This window comes from Leucopleurus acutus (assembly GCF_964270905.1).
Source record: "Leucopleurus acutus genome assembly, chromosome: 15".
Lineage (NCBI taxonomy): Eukaryota > Metazoa > Chordata > Mammalia > Artiodactyla > Delphinidae > Leucopleurus > Leucopleurus acutus.
The window spans coordinates 33,817,811-33,836,319 of NC_139157.1; the positions used below are offsets into that span (position 1 = coordinate 33,817,811).

General features: G+C 35.2%; 1 protein-coding gene across 2 annotated transcripts in view; it reads left to right on the forward strand.

Moving 5' to 3' along the window:
- PTPRK (protein tyrosine phosphatase receptor type K) overlaps positions 1 to 18,509 on the forward strand; it is a 570,605-nt gene that overhangs the window by 120,881 nt on the left and 431,215 nt on the right. For both annotated transcript variants that reach the window (XM_082855620.1, XM_082855621.1), the window contains exon 2: positions 8,941 to 9,063. In XM_082855620.1, the coding sequence (XP_082711746.1) occupies positions 8,941 to 9,063 (123 nt within the window). The remainder of the gene's footprint in view (positions 1 to 8,940; positions 9,064 to 18,509) is intronic.

The following is an 18,509-nucleotide window of genomic DNA, read 5'->3' on the forward strand; positions in this document are numbered from 1 at the left end:
GCCTTAAATGTGCATAGCATGTAGCTTTACTAGTCATAGGGTGTTGTGGAGAGATTTTTAAAATTAATTGGCACAGCATTCCTATGTAGTAGGTGGAAGTAGAAATGGGAGAGTGGAGCCAAATTGGTTGTTTTTGTTTTTTGTATTGAAATGAGAAAATAAGGATACAGCCAGATCTGAATCTCACTCAGAGAGGCCCTGTGTAAAACCTTATTCATCATTCTCCCAATTACGACTCTCTTCATTAGGTTAGACTGACTGTTGACTTACGTATCACTTAAATGTCTGTGTTGAGCATTGGTGTTTGCTGGTTGAGGGATCTTTATTTTATGTGGTGATTCCACTAAATGGTAACCATATGCACTGTCCTGAGAAAGGAAATTTAGCAGAGAAAGTTATAATTCAGCCTTCAACACTGACTTGGTCAGAAGTCGAAGTTTTTAAAGGCTAGTAAAAGTCTCACCAAAACATTGGTTAAAGCCCCAATTACTTTCTTTATGAGAAAGGGGGTAGAGATCTCTGACAATAAGGTCTCTAACATTACTCAATATTAATGTAAGGATTTCCTTGTGTTTGGGTGAGTGGCTTGTTTGCTGTGGACTTGGTAAAAGGCCAAACTGACTGTTTAAATGATGCTTAGAATGAAAGAACTGGTTAATACATCTGAAATCAGTAGTTAATATACTGATAGAAATGATAATGTCCAGCTTTTTTTTCCTAAATAAAGAAAATGGCAGAAAGAACTGTCTTTATTCTTAAGAATATATTTTAAGAACTGTGGAAAACCCAACCATTGACCTGTATACCTTCTGTATTACACCAAGTCTAGAAACATTTCAATAGGAAAGGGGCTTCATATTAATGAAAAAGATAATTTTTTCTTTTTACTTTCAAGATGCATTTTAATTACCTAAATTAGTTGTTTTTTTTCGAAGTGTATTTCAGTCTTACAAAACCGAACTGTTGAACTTCTTAAAGTGTAGCTGAGAATATTTGATTCCTTTGCCAATCTGCTATAAGATTTTGAATAAAAAACCTCAAGGCAGATCTTTGCCCTTCCTCTAGGAGGTTGGGTTATGGAATTCTGTTTTACATGGCTTCAGCATTTTGCAGAACTCCCTTCGTAAATGAAAAATGATCCATCACCCATCATGCTTGAGCTGAGTCAGGAGCAACTGCTGAAATAAGCCAGAATGTGTCTGATATGGGTGAAGTGGAGCCCACCAGGAATCCCTCCATGAGAAAGAAAACAAAACAAAGAAATGTTTAAATGTGAGCTTGGATGGTTTCCAGTTTTACCAAAATGTAAATAATGGCTTCAGTTGTGAATTTTATTTTTCAGTACATTTACTCTCTATTACTTTGTTCAGTGGGTTTCTAGATTGTGTATCTAACCCTAGACAAAAAAGAGATTTTACTGGAATAGAAAAAAATGATGAAAAATAGGAAAAGAAACTTGGGTAAATACATTAATGATCTTTGCAAAAGCACCTGGTTTCTTATCCTAGGATTCATGTCAGGGCTATGCAAAAATTGCCAGAACAAAATTGCTTTTGATTTATTTTAATGTTTTTAAAGGTAGAAAAGCCACTTGTTTATACATGTTTTAGGGGAGATGAAGTGAAAGTGAAGGTTTCCAAGCACGAGTGATAGGACAGTGCTATGATCATATACATTCTTAGCCTTAAGTCACTGTATTGAAATAAAATTCTTTGCTGAAGTTACTAGTTAATCAGCCTGGCTTTTATAGCTCTGTCCAAAAAAGAACCTTTCCTATTGCTGGCATCAAGTCTAGGAGACTTTGACATGTAATATGGTTGGAAGTTTACTACATTTTGTCCACAAAGGATGCAGCACCCCGTACTATCACCTGGGTGAGATGGGTAATGAATGCTGTCTTTGTTGAGCAGTAGCTTGAGGTTATGCTGATCGAAGGGAACTGTACTGTATGATTCTGAAGATGTCTAATCACACTTCATTTGAGGAGCCATTTAATGTCATGGTCAAGAGTAAAGAACCTATATAGTACCTGGGTTCACATCCTGACTCTGACACTTTCTTGCTCTGTAACTCTGGGAAATTTTAATTTTTTCTAGTATGTTCCTTCTACATTTTAATAAACCTCTTTTCATCTGTGAAATGTTCCTTCTACATTTTTTTATTAATATGTTCCTTCTACATTTTAATAAACCTCTTTTCATCTGTGAAATCATTTCTATGGCTGTTTGGCATGTAATCATCCATTAGCTGCATAATGAGGTTGGATGAAGTCACATACGTACTGTCAGGGCTGCCCAGGTCTCAAAGGCTTATTTTTGGACCACAGCTTATACCTGAGACCTGAAAATTAGGCATAGAGACTTGGATTGCTTACATCTGTCTTCTGGGTACCCTCCCACAATGGACATATGCTTGTGTGTATTGGAAACAGAGGATTGCCATCCTGTTTTCTTTTTCTCATATCTATTGGGTTGGCCAAAAAGTTAGTTATGGAAAAACCTGAACGAACTTTTTGGCCAACCCAATACTTCCCTGATTCACGCAATTACTCTTAATTTTATTTCACTTATAGAAAGAGCACCCGACTAGTGACCCATAGTTGGAGATAATAAATGATTGAGTGAATAAGTGTATTTGTGTTCACACATACTGTATATTTGACTGTTTGCATGCATGCATGCATGTATCAATATATGCTGGGTCACAGTGTAAAATATATTTCCCTTTGTTGTCTGAAAAGCTTGAAGCCCAGACTACAGGACCTTGAAAGCTCTCTCATATTCTCGCTTTCTGATTTAGACCTCTGTCCAGCCAGACATCTGATGTGGTTTTAGATGTAGAACTGTCATTCAGACCCCATTTCCAGTTTCAGTTTCCTGGCTGTGGCCTATTGCCACTCGTCTTGATATGTGAGAAAGAAAATCAAGTCACATGGAGGTGAGGCAGAAATCAAAGACCCTTGTTTGTAAGCTTTTAACCAGACTGTGTACTACCTATAATTTTCAAGGATACTTAAGATCAGAGTGATCTAACCCAGGGGTTGGTGAACTATGGCCTGATGGCTAAATCCAGCTTGCCACCTGTTTTTGTAATAAAAGTGTTTTTTTTTAAATTTAATTTTATTATTATTTGGCTTCATCGGGTCTTAGTTGCGGCACATAGGATTTTCATTGCAACATGCAGGATCTTTCGTTGTGGCACCTGGGCTTCTCTAGTTGCATCGCGCAGGCTTCTCTCTCCTTGTGGTGCACAGGCTCTAGAGCGTGCAGGCTTAGTTGCCCTGCAGTATGTGGATCTTAGTTCCCCGACCAGGGATTGAACCCAGGTCGCTTGCATTGGAAGGCGGATTCTTAACCACTGCACCACCAGTGAAGTCCCATAAAAGTTTTATTTGAATACAGCCATACCCATTTGTTAGGTATTCTCTGTGGCTGCTTTCTTGCTACAATGACAACAGTTATGTAGTTGTGATAGAAATGATATGGTCTGCAAAACCTAAAATATTTATTAATTGGCTTTTTACAGTTGAAGTTTGCTGACACCTTGATCTAAAGTAAGGTGTTTCCTTATTGAAAGCATATCTGATGAGTGTTCAGGGAAAACTGGTAATGGTAATATGATAATATTGTCTTTATGGGAACACTCTTTAGTCTTTCTGGATAAACTATATGGAAACCATAAGTTTCTTTCTTCGACTTTTGCTGTTTAATATGTGCATAGGTTTGCATTTGTATAGCATATATACAGAGTACACTGTTAAGAAAGGAACATGAAAAAATAAGGTGCTGTTAAAAAAAACTTGTTGAGTGTTAGGGGCTTTACATGCATTATCACTAATCCTCATACAACTGTACTGTAGCTATTATTATCTTGATTTTATTGGGAAGGAAATTGAAGCTCAAAGAAATAAAATAGGAAAGCTGTATATGTGCTTAGCCATCTCTCCAGGCTTCATCTAGAAATGCTGTCTCTTGTACCATCTGAGTGGTGGTATGTACCAGTTCCTTAAAATTCCTTAAGTCTTCTTAATTGACGTTGAGGAGATGTTAATATTGCTTCTCTGCAAAGATGGAGGGGAGTAAAACTGGACTTATTTTTCTATTCTGGTTAATTTAATCTTATTAAAAGAAGATTATTCAGTCAGTTGGAGTATAGCATTTGCTTCAAATCATAGACAATTTGAATAGAAGTCTTACTAGCTAAATAATCTTGGATTGTATGTATTAAACATATATTCTTGGCTAGAAATGGAACTCTAGAGATGAACAATTAGATAATTTATGGGTGTGTTTGAAATGAGCTCTTCTCTCATCATTAAGAGTCATTTGTATCTATCAATAAATGTTGGGTTTGGATTTCCATCATGTGTTTCAAGTTCCTTTTCCTTTATGGAGGAGCTAGGCTCAAATAATATTTTCTTCTACTACTTAACTACTAGCAGGGCAAAAGAGTTTTTTTCTGGATCTGAAGTTGTTATCTTTTAAGGAACTCTTATTCATAAATTTTCTTATTTTTCTTCATTAGATCTTCTTTGTTATTGAACCAGAGTGACGCATTAAGACCAGTGACTCATACTTATGACCTCAAAGGCATTCGTCCTTTGCATCTACTTGGATTTGTTTTCCTATTTGAATTTCAGTACTTAAATTGAGAACAAGCATTGTTTATCCTTAGACTGGAGGTAAACTTCTAAGCATTGACTATGATAAGTCAATTCTTATTTTGTATCTTCAATAGTCCCAAAAGTTGAAAGGAAAAAAAATATTTTAAGATATCCCAGTAGATTTCAGAGGAAATATGAACTTTATTTAAAAGCATCAACTTTTACACTTTGTAAAAAATCTGCTTTTCTGGGAGAAGACAATATTGACTCAGATTATGAATGGAATTACATTTAAGAGATTCAGTAATAAGTTACTTGTCTGTCTTTTAAATTTTTGTGTGTGAAATGTATCGGCTTCTTTGTAATGAGTTTTGGGGCTTATACCAGTAAAATTATATTATGGTTCTGATTAGCATAGACAAAGATGCTCTATTCAAAGTTAGTTTAATTCAGTATTGCATGTGTCCTAATGTGACATATATTAATCTTTCATTGTGTTCTTAATGGAAGAAAGATTATTTCAAAGTTGATGATCACTTACATGAGCAAATTTGTGTATCACAGCTTAATTCACAATTGGAAAATATTAATTTGCCCATTTTTGAGGGTCATAAAACAACAGTGTTAAGGACATCGCATTTGCCAACATATTTTGTCTAGGACTTTACTCTTACTTTTCAAAACCCTGTACATTCCAATCATTTTAAGAAAATAATAACAAAAATGATCTGTATTTGGAGCTAAATGAAGCTTGTTCTTTACAACTAGTAAAGAACCATGAAAGATAATTCTGTGTGTTTCTTGCTATTAGATTCAATCAGAAAATTAAGACTGCATAGGTGCCTTGGAGGGGAGAATGTGGAAGGTCCTAGTACAATAGCTTTCAAAAGAATGTCCTCCATAACATGTTCACAGTTGTCCAGGGCCTTACTGACCTTTTATTTTTCTCCAATTCAGCTTTGTTCTAAATTAACCTGACCCTGGGTTTTATTGAAAAGTTTGCTATCAGAAGGGATTTGAGTTTAGTATTCATTCTTTTATGATTCCACAGAAAGAATCTCTATTTCCATACTCTCTCATAGAGCTGTCTGTTTAAATAAACACTCAAGAATCTCTCTATAAATGCTAGATGTTTAGGCAATGTAATTTTGGGGATAGGAATACTTCTATTTTTTGTACCTAATGTTTCTTAGTACCTGTCTTTTCTTTGAGTTGCTTAGGAATGTAAAGAAATTCAGGCAAGTCCAAATTAGCTTGACTTTTATTTTCAGGTGAACAGCTTGCAAAGCCTCACAAATGGGTTGTCATAGTGGAAGCAGACCGTTGCAGTGAAAGATCTGTCCTTTAGCTGACTGACTGGCATAGAGGAATTAGCAATCTGTGAAATGGCTCTTCAGAAGTAATTTTCCTCCAAGGGTCAAGGAACTTGCAGTTGCCCGTTTTGCTGAAATGATTTTGCTGTACTCCCTGTAGTCCTGTCACCAGTAGCAAATACAAAAACTGAAAATGTAAGGTGTTTCCTTGTTCATTTTCATCCCCTCTGCCTCAGGATATTTCTTGAGCACCATTTCAATATTGCCTCCTTTTGTCTAGCTCAGTGAAACTTTAAATTCATAAATTATGTTTTTATTTATGAATTAGAACCTTGCTGTTTCTCTTTTAAATAGATCATAATACTATATATAAAAATGTCTGAAGAGAGGAGCATGTGTATAGAAGACTATGTATTAAAGAAGACTTTGTTTTTAGGGCTTTCTAGTGAGCCTTAAATGGTAAACTGGGATTATGCAAAATGGAATTAGCTCAAATTATATTATGTGCTATCTGTTGTAAGGTTGAACCAAATTATCTACCTCCGTTTTCCCCCATTACTCTTTAAACTCTACATAACTGTTGTTATTATTGTTGTTATCATTATTATTATCAATATGGCTTGAATTGTGTCATACTCCTGGATAAAATCCTTTAATGGCTTCATACAATTATAGAATAAAATCTAAATGTTTTATAGTATCTAAAAATCTTTCATATTAAGTTTTGTTTCTGTTTTGTCCCCTACATACTTTTCATGCTCATTACACAGAATTATTTGAGATTACTTGAGACTCTCCAACATCTCATGTTTCTTTAGATTTGTTATGCCCTTGCTTTTGCTTTTTTTCTAATTTCAATCCAATTTCCTTTCTGGCCTGGCACATCCTTACTCATCTTTAGGCCTAACTCCGTGAAGCCTTCCAAAACCAACTCAGGTATAGGTAGCCAATTCATTTGTCATTTGTGTTCTTTGTGACTTTGGTCATACTGTTATGATCCCTTGTAACATACTGTATTATATATATATATATATATACTCTCCCATGCATGTCTGTCTATCCCATTCATCAGGCCAATAATAGTGTTTTTTTGTATTTTTTATACCCAGTCTGATACACTGTATTAGTCCTTAACTTTGAAATACAAAATTCTTTACAAAAAGATTCATAAACATCTTTTACCAAAGATTTATTCCTATGTTACACATGTGATGGATAGATATATTGTACCTCTTAGATTAGAATTTATTGTAAATTATAAAATAAAAAGTCATCTTTAAAAAATTCTTCTATCACTCAACTCAGATCGACCAGGAACTTTCCCCAAGACTCTTGACTGATACGGGAGTGAAGTGCAGCAAATAACAGGGTTGACCCACTTACTTTGTATAGCTCTTCCCAGTTGTTATTGCTAATAAGAATCCTGGAGGCTAAAATTAACAATGGCTATGAAGGACAGCAATTAAGCCCATTTGTCTTCCAAATGAACCAATGTAGGTTCCATTGGTAGTTTAAATTGATATACAGAGGTCACTCACAAAGGGCAGTGGAAGCCCTGAAGGTATGGGTTGCACAGCAGTAAGTTATTTTAGGATTGTGAGAGCAAATTATATATTGAGAAAAACTTTCCCCTTGCTATGTCAAGATTCATTTCCTAGCAACCTCTTTTCATTGATTAATTTTAAATTAAAAAATAAATCATTTTTCATGAGAGCATTTATATAAAGGCTGTTTTAGGAGTATTTAAAAGACAACATTAAGCTTTCAAGCTGCTGAAGTTTGGTTATTTTAAAGGATTGATGTGGTTATAAGAGTGATTCAAGGATACCCATATATATATATATTCCACTTTTGAAAAAGGTTCTTTGGGCCATAGTGTCATCTGGACATTTCTGATTTTGCCTTCTTTGCATGTAATGCTGGCTTGTCTCTGTCATTGGTGAGGAATATAACTTTTTCATATTCAGATTGATAAATTTTTGATGAGGAAAGTGAATTCTCTGTTTACAGAGAAGAATTTACAGGCCTGAAGTTTACCACCCCCAGCCTGCTGTTTGGTCAGAGAAATCACTGAGTTTCTTCACAAAGATCCCCATGGAAACTAAACAAATAAGCTACTTGAAGGGAGACAGGTTATTGGTTTTTCTCATTAAACCTACTGCTGAATTTTCATTAGTTCTAATCCATTTTCTTTCAAGATTAGACATATAGGCCAGTTCTGATTTTCATGAATTGAATAAACTAAATATGTTGAGTTGTGTGTGCCTATATATGTAGGCTGAGAAGCAAAAGTAATTATTCTACTTCTGCCATAAAATTACCCCAGAAAATAAAGCCAGGAAAAATGACTGATGTAAAGGGGAAAGGCTACCTCCATTTTTAAAAAAGAGGTTATTAAATAAAGTGGAAGTAGTGAGAGTGATTGTAGGCTAATCTGATCGGTTTTATGCTTCGTTCAGTTTTTCCCACTTTTAAGTCATAATTGTGTGTGAAAGCAATCTAAATGAAGTATGGAAGCATGTTTCACTGACCTCAAACACTTTAGACCTCATAAAGCTGTAAGTATTTCATTTGCTATTATGAGTAGATTTCAAAGTGTTCTTCTAAAGCAAGAAATTTGGTAAATTTAATTATTAACTTCACCTTTTTGAACTTGCTGTATAAAGAAAGACAATTTTCACTTTTTTCTTTCCTCTCCTTCTCCCTGCTAAAGTTGTTAAAAACTATTTAGATTGAAGGTGGTTTGTATATTTCCGGAAAGCCTCACTATTACATATATCTTCTAATATTATTCATATCTAAAAATCTCAGCCTTACTTCTGAGGCTCAAACCACTATCTTATTCACACAAGATACGGATAGAAATTTCATTTTGTGTGAACATTTAGTGAAAATAGTGATAAATAGGAGTACATTTATTATTAAATTTATGAGTACCACATTGTACATTTCAGTATAATGTTTTCTTCTCCAGCACATTCTACTGTTTAGAATGTAACAGTAGTTCTTCTTTTCCCCTTTCAGGTGGCTGTACTTTTGATGATGGTCCGGGAGTTTGTGATTACCACCAGGATCTATATGATGACTTTGAATGGGTTCATGTTAGTGCTCAAGAACCTCATTATCTGCCACCCGAGATGCCACAAGGTGAGAATCCTTCTGTTTATCCAGTGTTGGAAAAATCCCTCTGGAATGAATAGCATTTTCTTATGTTAGGTATAGTACAATAATTTAATTATTATAATAAACTATTGTGGTCAAACTGATTGACCCCATCAAAGACCCTCGATGGATTCTTTGCCTTTCCCTCAATAACTTTATATAATCCTATTTTCCTCAAGAATGTTCACTGTATCTTCATTGTCTCTAACTCTGGAAAAATAGAATCATTAGTTTCCGCCCCCCCCCCCCCCCCCCGTTCAATAAAAAAGCAAAATGGAAATGAAACCAAGAAATTAAAAAAAAATAAAATGAAGAACAAACCATATAGTCTAAAAATGAGTTCAGCTCACTTACTACCTATTCTATTAAACCACAAGATTTGATCTAATCAGACTGAAGGGAAACATCTTTATTTCATGGTAGGGAGAGAGCTTATCTCATTCCACTGGCCCTGAGCATGCCAGTGGCTCTGAGGAGAGGCAGCCTGGAGACCAAACTGTCAAATGGAGAGATCTTTTTTGAGTGGATTGTAGAAAAATAGGGCTGAGCCCTACTTTCTTTACCTTGACCTTGTTATATCCTTTGAATTTTGGTTTTGTGAAATAGTACATCTTCTTATTGTTTAAGCCAGTTTGAACTGTGTTTTCTCTTAACTGACATAGGATATTAACATATACATACCATTTTATACACTAGCAGACTAATGTTTGTGCCTTCAATTCTGCATATTAATTTTGAATTAATTCCAAGCTCTGTGCATATATGTTTACCAATAACTTATTAAATTGAGAAATTGAAAATGCAGACAGGAATTTTAAAATACTAAAGAGAATGAATTATTTTTCTAAAATTTAGAAATAAACCAGCCTGGAATATAATTATGTATGAACACATATATAATATACAATATAATTATATTTAATGTAATACATTAATTAGTATTTAATAATATGTAATCACTTTATTATAGTATATTATCGTACATAATTGATGGGATGATTGCCTATTATTAGTAACTTAGGTTTTAAAATATATTTTCAGTATTTTAATCATGATTATAAGCACTTTATAACTAATTTTTCTTATTGGTCCACACTGTGATGTGCTGTTTGAGAATAGGGTGAATTAAATCTACTTTTTATTCTAAATTGTCACTTATCCCACCCCGCACCCCGCTACCCCCCCAGACTTTCCATTTTGGTATCCATAAGTTTGTTTTCTAAGGCTGTGAATCTGTTTCTGTTTTATAAATAAGTTCATTTGTATCATTTTTTTTTTAGATTCCACATATAAGTATGTCATATGATATTTGTCTTCTTCTGTCTGACTTACTTCACTTGGTATGACAATCTCTAGGTCCATCCATGTTGCTGCAAATGGCATTATTTCATTATTTTTTATGGCCAAGTAGTATTCCATTGTGTGTGTGTATGTGTATATATATATACACATATATACCACATCTTCTTTATCCATTTATCTGTCAATGGACAATTAGGTTGCTTCCATGTCTTGGCTATTGTAAATAGTGCTGCTATGAACATTGGGATGCATTATCTTTTTGAAGTATGGTTTTCTCCAGATATATGCCCAGGAGTGGGATTGCTGGATCATATGGTAATTCTGTTTTTAGTTTTATAAGGACCCTCCATGCTGCTCTCCATAGTGGCTGTACCAACTTACATTCACACCAGCAGTGTAGGAGGGTTCCCTTTTCTCCACATCCACTCCAGCGTTTATCGTTTGTGGACTTTTTAATGATGGCCATTCTGACTGATGTGACGTGATACCTCATTGTAGTTTTGATTTACATTTCTCTGATAATTAGTTGTGTTGAGCATCTTTTCATGTGCCTACTGGCCATCTGAATGTCTTCTTTGGAGAAATGTTTATTTAGGTCTTCTGCCCATTTTTTGATTGGGTTGTTTGTTTTAGACTCATTTAGTTGTGTAAGTAGGTTTGTATTTTTCTGTCAGAGGTACATAACCTTATTTCTCTGGTACATTTTAATTAAAGAAACTCCTGTAATATTTCACCTGAGTTTTCTCTGTGGTACATTTAGACTGAATTTTTTATATAAAAGTAAAAAGGGTAGGCTGGGATGCACATATTTTGACTGTTTATCATCAGAGAACAATCAGAAAGATGTTGATTTATGGAAATGTTACCATTGTTAATTACTATTGAAGATGGGTAATGAATAGCTGAAGAGATACTGCTCAGGTGACCTTGCTGGTTCACCTTTGATGAACAGCTTAATCGGTGGTTACAGTACGAGATGATGTGCACAGAAAATGAAAGTGTTAGAAATTCAGCCACATCTTCCAATTAATAGGACATTAATTAATTAATCATGCAGAGGAGGGAAAAAGGTCACAGCCACTTTATTTTTACCAAATATAATTTGTGCTTGTTTTTCAGAGAAGGTGAAAGAAAGCATCCATGTATATATTCTTCTTTTACTGTTCTCTTTTTACAGTCTATACTGTTTTTTTCATTTTCCTTCTGATATTCCTTTAAAATGCTCACTGAACATTATCTATTCATAAATTGGGAAAAAGGAGACATTTAGATTTATCTTATTAAAATTTTATGAATGATACATTTATTTTAAAGTAAATAGTCAGTAAATGTTAATGCTTACTTTTTTCAGTTATTAAAAAAAGAGAACTCAAACATTTACCAACTTGAAAGTAAGAAGGCTGGGCCTGTGATGCACACTTGTTATTGAACTCTCTTTACAATACTTGGACATTGTTAATTGACTTCTGTTTATTGATCTTTTTGGAATGAAAAGGTAGACGGGAAGATGAAAGAGAGGGTGAATAAACAGATTAGAATAAGAAAAGAATTGGGCTTCCCTGGTGGCGCAGTGGTTAAGAATCTGCCTGCCAATGCAGGGGACACGGGTTTGAGCCCCTGGTCTGGGAAGGTCCCACATGCCGTGGAGCAACTAAGTCTACGTGCCACAACTACTGAGCCTGTGTTCTAGAGCCCACAAGTCACAACTACTGAAGCCTGCGTGTCTAGAGCCTATGCTCCACAACAAGAGAAGCCACCGCAATGAGAAGCCCGCACACCGCAATGAAGAGTAGCCCCCGCTCTCTGCAACTAGAGAAAGCCCAACAATGAAGACCCAACGCAGCCAAAAATAAATAACTTAATTAGTTAATTAAAAAAAAGAGAGAGAAAAGAATAAGAAAAGAATGAAGATGGGTAGAAAAGAAGAAAATTATTTCTTCTCATTTGAAGACGTAATGCTGTCAATAATTGCTTAAAGTGTTCTTCAGCAAAACTGCCTTTGTCAGGTGACAATGATGGTGGCTGAAAGGCCAGCTAAGTACGTTTAAAATAGCATGCAAGAATGAGTATATCCTAATGGCCAAAAATCATATGAAGGTGTGAGCACCTGCTCAACTCAGTCATCAAAGGAATGCAAATTAAAACCACATTGAGAAACTTCTACACATTGAGCAGAAAGATGAAAATCAAAATTTAAGTGTTGGTGAGAGTATGGAGAAAGTAAAACTCTTCATATACTGTACTATAGTCAGGTATAAATCTGTACAACCACTTCATACAGCCTAATGACCCAACAGATCCATTTTGGGGTATATGCCCAGCAGAACTGAGTACACATGTTTTCCAAATGACATGTACAAGGGTATTTACAGCATCAGTATCCAAAATAGTCCCAAACTGAAAACAATCCAAATGTCTGTCAACAGTGCAATGAATAAATAAATGGTGATTAGTCACATAATGGAATATTACACTGCAGTATAAATGAACAAACTGTTGCCATATATGATATGGATGAATTTCACACACATAATCCTGAGGGAAAGAAACACAAAAGGATAATGTACTGTATTTCATTTATGTAAATTTCAAAACCAGGCAAAACAAATTGATGATGTTAGAAGTCGGGGTATTATTTACCTCCAGGAAGGGCTGGCAGGGGTTGGGGATGGTTAGTGCTTGGAAGGTGGCATGAAGGGGGCTTCTGGATGCTGGTAATACAGTCTTTCTTGATCTGGATGGTGTTTTCACAGGTGTACTCAAACTGAAAATCATTGAGCTGTACAATTATGAGCTGTGTACTTTCCTCTAGGTATCTTATATGTTAATAGAAAATGGCAAAAAACAGAGTAAATAAAACCAATGCTCACAAGGATACTTTGGGGAAACTAGGCTAAGAATTAAAAAATATTATAGATTAGAATGAAAGATATATAATAGGATACCTCAGATGGGCTCAAACTCCTTTTTTCTCACCAACCTGGACCCCCCACATTCAAAGATAATATGATCTTTGACATCTCTGAGCCTTTGTATGTTCTCTTCCCTCTGTTGAGACAATTCTCTGTTCACTTACCACTCACCAAACTCCTATCCATTCTTACTATGTCTACTTAAGTTCCATCTGCTTTGGGAAGATTTTCCTGGTTGGCATGGAGCTTTTTTTTGTTTTTTTCTTTTTTTTGAGGTATGCGGGCTTCTCACTGCTGTGGCCTCTCCCGTTGCGGAGCACAGGCTCCGGACACGCAGGCTCAGCGGCCATGGCTCACGGGCCTAGCCGCTCCGCGGCATGTGGGATCTTCCCGGACCAGGGCACGAACCCGTGTCCCCTGCATCGGCAGGCGGACTCTCAACCACTGCGCCACCAGGGAAGCCCGGCATGGAGCTTTTATATAATATTTCTTCTGTCTTCACATTCGGATATGCTCCCCACTGTACTTGATACGTATTTCAATTGCTATTATAGTACATTTTTTTTTTAAGAAGATGTTGGGGGTAGGAGTTTATTAATTAATTAATTTTTGCTGTGTTGGGTCTTCGTTTCTGTGCAAGGGCTTTCTCTAGTTGTGGCAAGTGGGGGCCACTCTTCATCGCGGTGCGCAGGCCTCTCACTATCGCGGTCTCTCTTGTTGCGGAGCACAGGCTCCAGACGCGCAGGCTCAGTAGTTGTGGCTCACGGACCTAGGTGCTCCGCGGCATGTGGGATCCTCCCAGACCAGGGCTCGAACCCATGTCCCCTGCATTAGCAGGCAGATTCTCAACCACTGTGCCACCAGGGAAGCCCTATAGTACTTTTAAAAATACCTTCTTCTTTCCACTAAACTATAATGCCCTCATGAACATAAATCATATTTTTCATCTTTGATTTCCTAAGGCACTATTTCATTTTACTTAGGAAAATTGTCAACTTATGTAATGTGGTTTAAATATTTCGGTCAAAGGTTGAACAAAAAAGGTCTTTCTCTTGCTAAAAAATTAATTGAATAAGAAAAAATACTTCATTTCCCAATATTATATTCAGCTCAGATTTTAATGTAGTTAGAAGACCTTCACATACTTACTAATATTTAGCTTTGCCTTTATAAATGATTTCACCTGTTTATTTTGGATATAATTTTAAATGTTATTAATACTAAAGAAGGAGCTCCCTTTTAGTATCTCACTCTTTCTTTTGTCTTTTGCTAGTCAAATTAATCCCAATCTTCTACTCTTCAAAAGTCTAGTCTATAAAAATCAAATCCATAGAGAATGAGAAACGTTGCAGGGAACTGGAAATTGTTCTTCTGTCTCAAATATATCTGTGTTCATGACCTTGTTTGTCAGTTGTTCCTTTATACTTGTGACATCATGAAACAAATTCATTGGATAATTTTACTACATGTTCTGACCTAGATCTGAGCATAGAGATCATGATTGACATCTCAATACGTTTATCTTCAAGTGTAATTATAACTGCTTTTACTTTTTAACAGGCTTTTGTAAAATGACTAATTGAATTTTAGAGTCTCTAGAGTACCCATTTGACAGCATAAAATTACGCTACATTGTATCCTACCTTGAATTTGGTACCTTTCACTGATAATAATGTAAATCACTATACAGAGTTCCATCTGTAAAATGGAATAGAATAGACATTCTTTCTGTCTATGTATCTATCTCTGTATCTAAAAGGCCTTTGTCATTAAATTAATCTGAAGATTGAAGTAAGAAACCATTCCTCTTTTGTTGTAAAGCTTAGTGAGGTGTGATTCAGTAGTTTAAGGCCCTACTAGATCTCAATTTTGCCCCCTTATCAAATTCTCAAACTAAAATTTAGAGAGCAAATGGCATTACACTGAGAACAATAAGAAATGAAATGTGCCTTTATATTTACATATTATTTTTAGAACTGTGTATCCTTTTTTTCTTTCTTTTATTTTTATCCCAGCGTTTAAACATAAATTATTAGCCACGTTGTTAAAATAAGGCTTGTTTCTTCAATATCTATTTGGAGAAACTAAATGTGTTTTGTACTCGATAGTGAGCATGCATGGGTCTCATGATTTTGTGCCTGGCTTTCTTCTGAGAGTGTTATATAGTGAAAATTGAATAAAATATTTGATTTATATGGTAACATATATAACTAACAGAATTTCAGCTAAGTTTTTCTATGTAATGATAATAGTCTCTTAGCTTTCTAAAACAAGACTTAGGCAAAATTTACTAAATAATATTAGTATCCAGTGTATCATATTTTAATATATCTAAGAAATTTCAAGGGAGTTTTTTTGTTATCTTACCATTTCTAACCTATAGTCTGTCTCTCTGGGAACCTTAGTCACTCATTAAAATGAGTGGATCACCTTGCCTAATATTTCCATTACCCTCTTGTAGACAATTGATAATAAGGCATGTGTTTCTTTTTTGTTTAATTGATTTTTATTTATATTTTTTACTTTAATTTTTTTATACAGCAGGTTATTATTAGTTATTTTATACATATTAGTGTATATATGTCAATCCCAATCTCCCAATTCATCCCCCCCCCCCATCTTCCCACTTTCCCCTTTTGGTGTCCATATGTTTGTTCTCTACATATTTGTCTCTATTTCTGCCTTGCAAACAGTTCATCTGTACCGTTTTTCTAGACTCCACATATATGTTTTAATATACGATATTTATTTTTCTCTTTCTGACTTACTTCACTCTGTATGGCAGTCCCTAGGTCCATCCACATCTCTACAAATGACCCTAATTCCTTCCTTTTTATGGCTGAGTAATATACCATTGCGTATATGTACCACATCTACTGTACCCATTCGTCTGTCGATGGGCATTTAGGTTGCTTACATGACTTCGCTATTGTAAATAGTGCTGCAGTGAACATTGGGGTGCATGTGTCTTTTTGAATTGTGGTTTTCTCTGGGTATATGCCCAGTACTGTGATTGCTGGGTCATATTGTAATTCTGCTTTTAGTCTTTTAAGGGACCTCCATACTGTTCTCCATAGTGGCTGTATCAATTTACATTCTCACCAACAGTGCAAGAGGGTTCCCTTTTCTCCACACCCTCTCCAGCATTTGTTGTTTGTAGATTTTCTGATGATGCCCATTCTAACTGGTGTGAGGTGATACCTCATTGTAGTTTTGATTTGCATTTCTCTAATAATTAGTGATGTTGAGCAGCTTTTCATATGCCTCTTGGCCATCTATATGTCTTTGGAGAAATGTCTATTTAGATCTTCTGCCCATTTTTGGATTGGGTTGTTTGTTTTTTTAATGTTGAGCTGCATGAGCTGTTTATATATTTTGGAGATTAATCCTTTGTCTGTTGATTTGTTTGAAAAAATTTTCTCCCATTCTGAGAGTTGTCTTTTCATCTTGTTTATGGTTTCCTTTGCTGTACAAAAGCTTCTAAGTTTCATTAGGTCCTATTGTTTTTTTTGTTTGTTTTTATTTCCATTACTCTAGGAGGTGGGTCAAAAAAAGATCTTGCTGTGATGTATGTCAAAGAGTGTTCTGCCTATGTTTTCATCTTAGGGTTTTATAGAATCTGTTCTTACATTTAGGTCTTTAATCCATTTTGAGTTTATTTTTGTGTATGGTGTTAGAGAGCATTCTAATTTCATTCTTTTACATGTAGCTGTCCAGTTTTCCCAGCACCACTTATTTAAGAGACTGTCTTCTCCATTGTATGTGCTTGCCTCCTTTGTCATAGATTAGTTGACCATAGGTGCATGGGTTTATTTCTGGGCTTTCTATCCTGTTCCATTGATCTATATTTCTGTTTTTGTGCCAGTACCATATTGTCTTAATTGCTGTTACTTTGTAGTATAGTCTGAAGTCAGGGAGTCTGATTCCTCCAGCTCCGTTTTTTCCCCTCAAGACTGCTTTGGCTATTCAGGGTCTTTTGTGTCTTTATAGAAATTTTAAGATTTTTCATTCTAGTTCTGTAAAAAATGCCATTCATAATTTGATAGGGATTGCATTGAATCTGTAGATTGTTTGGAGTAGTATAGTCATTTTCACAATATTGATTCCTCCCATCCAAGAACATGGTATATCTCTCCATCTGTTTGTGTTATCTTTGATTTCTTTCATCAGTGTCTTATAGTTTTCTAAGTACAGGTCTTTTACCTCCTTAGATAGGTTTATTCCTAGGTATTTTAATTTTTTTTGTTGCGATGGTGAATAGGATTGTTTCCTTAATTTCTCTTTCTGATCTTTCATTGTTAGTGTATAAGAATGCAAGAGATTTCTGTGCATTAATTTTGTATCCAGCAACTTTACCAAATTGATTGATTATCTATAATAATTTTCGGTGGCATCTTTAGGATTCTCTATGTATAGTATCATGTCATCTGCAAACAGTGAGAGTTTTAGGTCTTCTTTTCCAATTTGTATTCCATTTATTTCTTTTTCTTTTCTGATTGGGTGGTTAGGACTTCCAAAATTATGTTGAATAAGAGTGGTGAGAGTGGACATCCTTGTTTTGTTCCTGATCTTAGAGGAGATGCTTTCAGTTTTTCACTCTTGAGAATGATGTTTGCTGTGCGTTTGTTGTATGTGACCTTTATGATGTTGAGGTAGGTTCCCTCTATGCCCACTTTCTGGAGAGTTTTTATCATAAATTGGTGGTGAATTTTGTCAAAAGCTTTTTCTGCATCTATGGAGATGATCGTATAGTTTTTATTCTTCAATTTGTTAATATGCTGTATCACACTGATTGATATGTGCATATTGAAGAATCCTTGCATTCCTGGGATAAATCCTACTTTATCATGTTGTATGTTCCTTTTAATGTGTTGTTGGATACTGTTTGCTAGTATTTTGTTGAGGATTTTTGCCTCTATATTCCTCAGTGATATTGATCTGTAATTTTCTTTTTTTGTAGTATCTTTGTCTGGTTTTGGAATCAGGGTGATGGTGGCCTCATAGAATGAATTTGGGAGTGTTCCTTCCTCTGAAATTTTTTTGGAAGAGTTTGAGAAGGATGGGTGTTAGCTCTTCCCTAAATGTTTGTTAGAATTCACCTGTGAAGCCATCTGGTCCTGGACTTGTGTTTGTTGGAAGATTTTTAATTACAGTTTCAATTTCATTACCTGTGATTGGTCTGTTCATATTTTCTATTTCTTCCTGATTCAGTCTTGG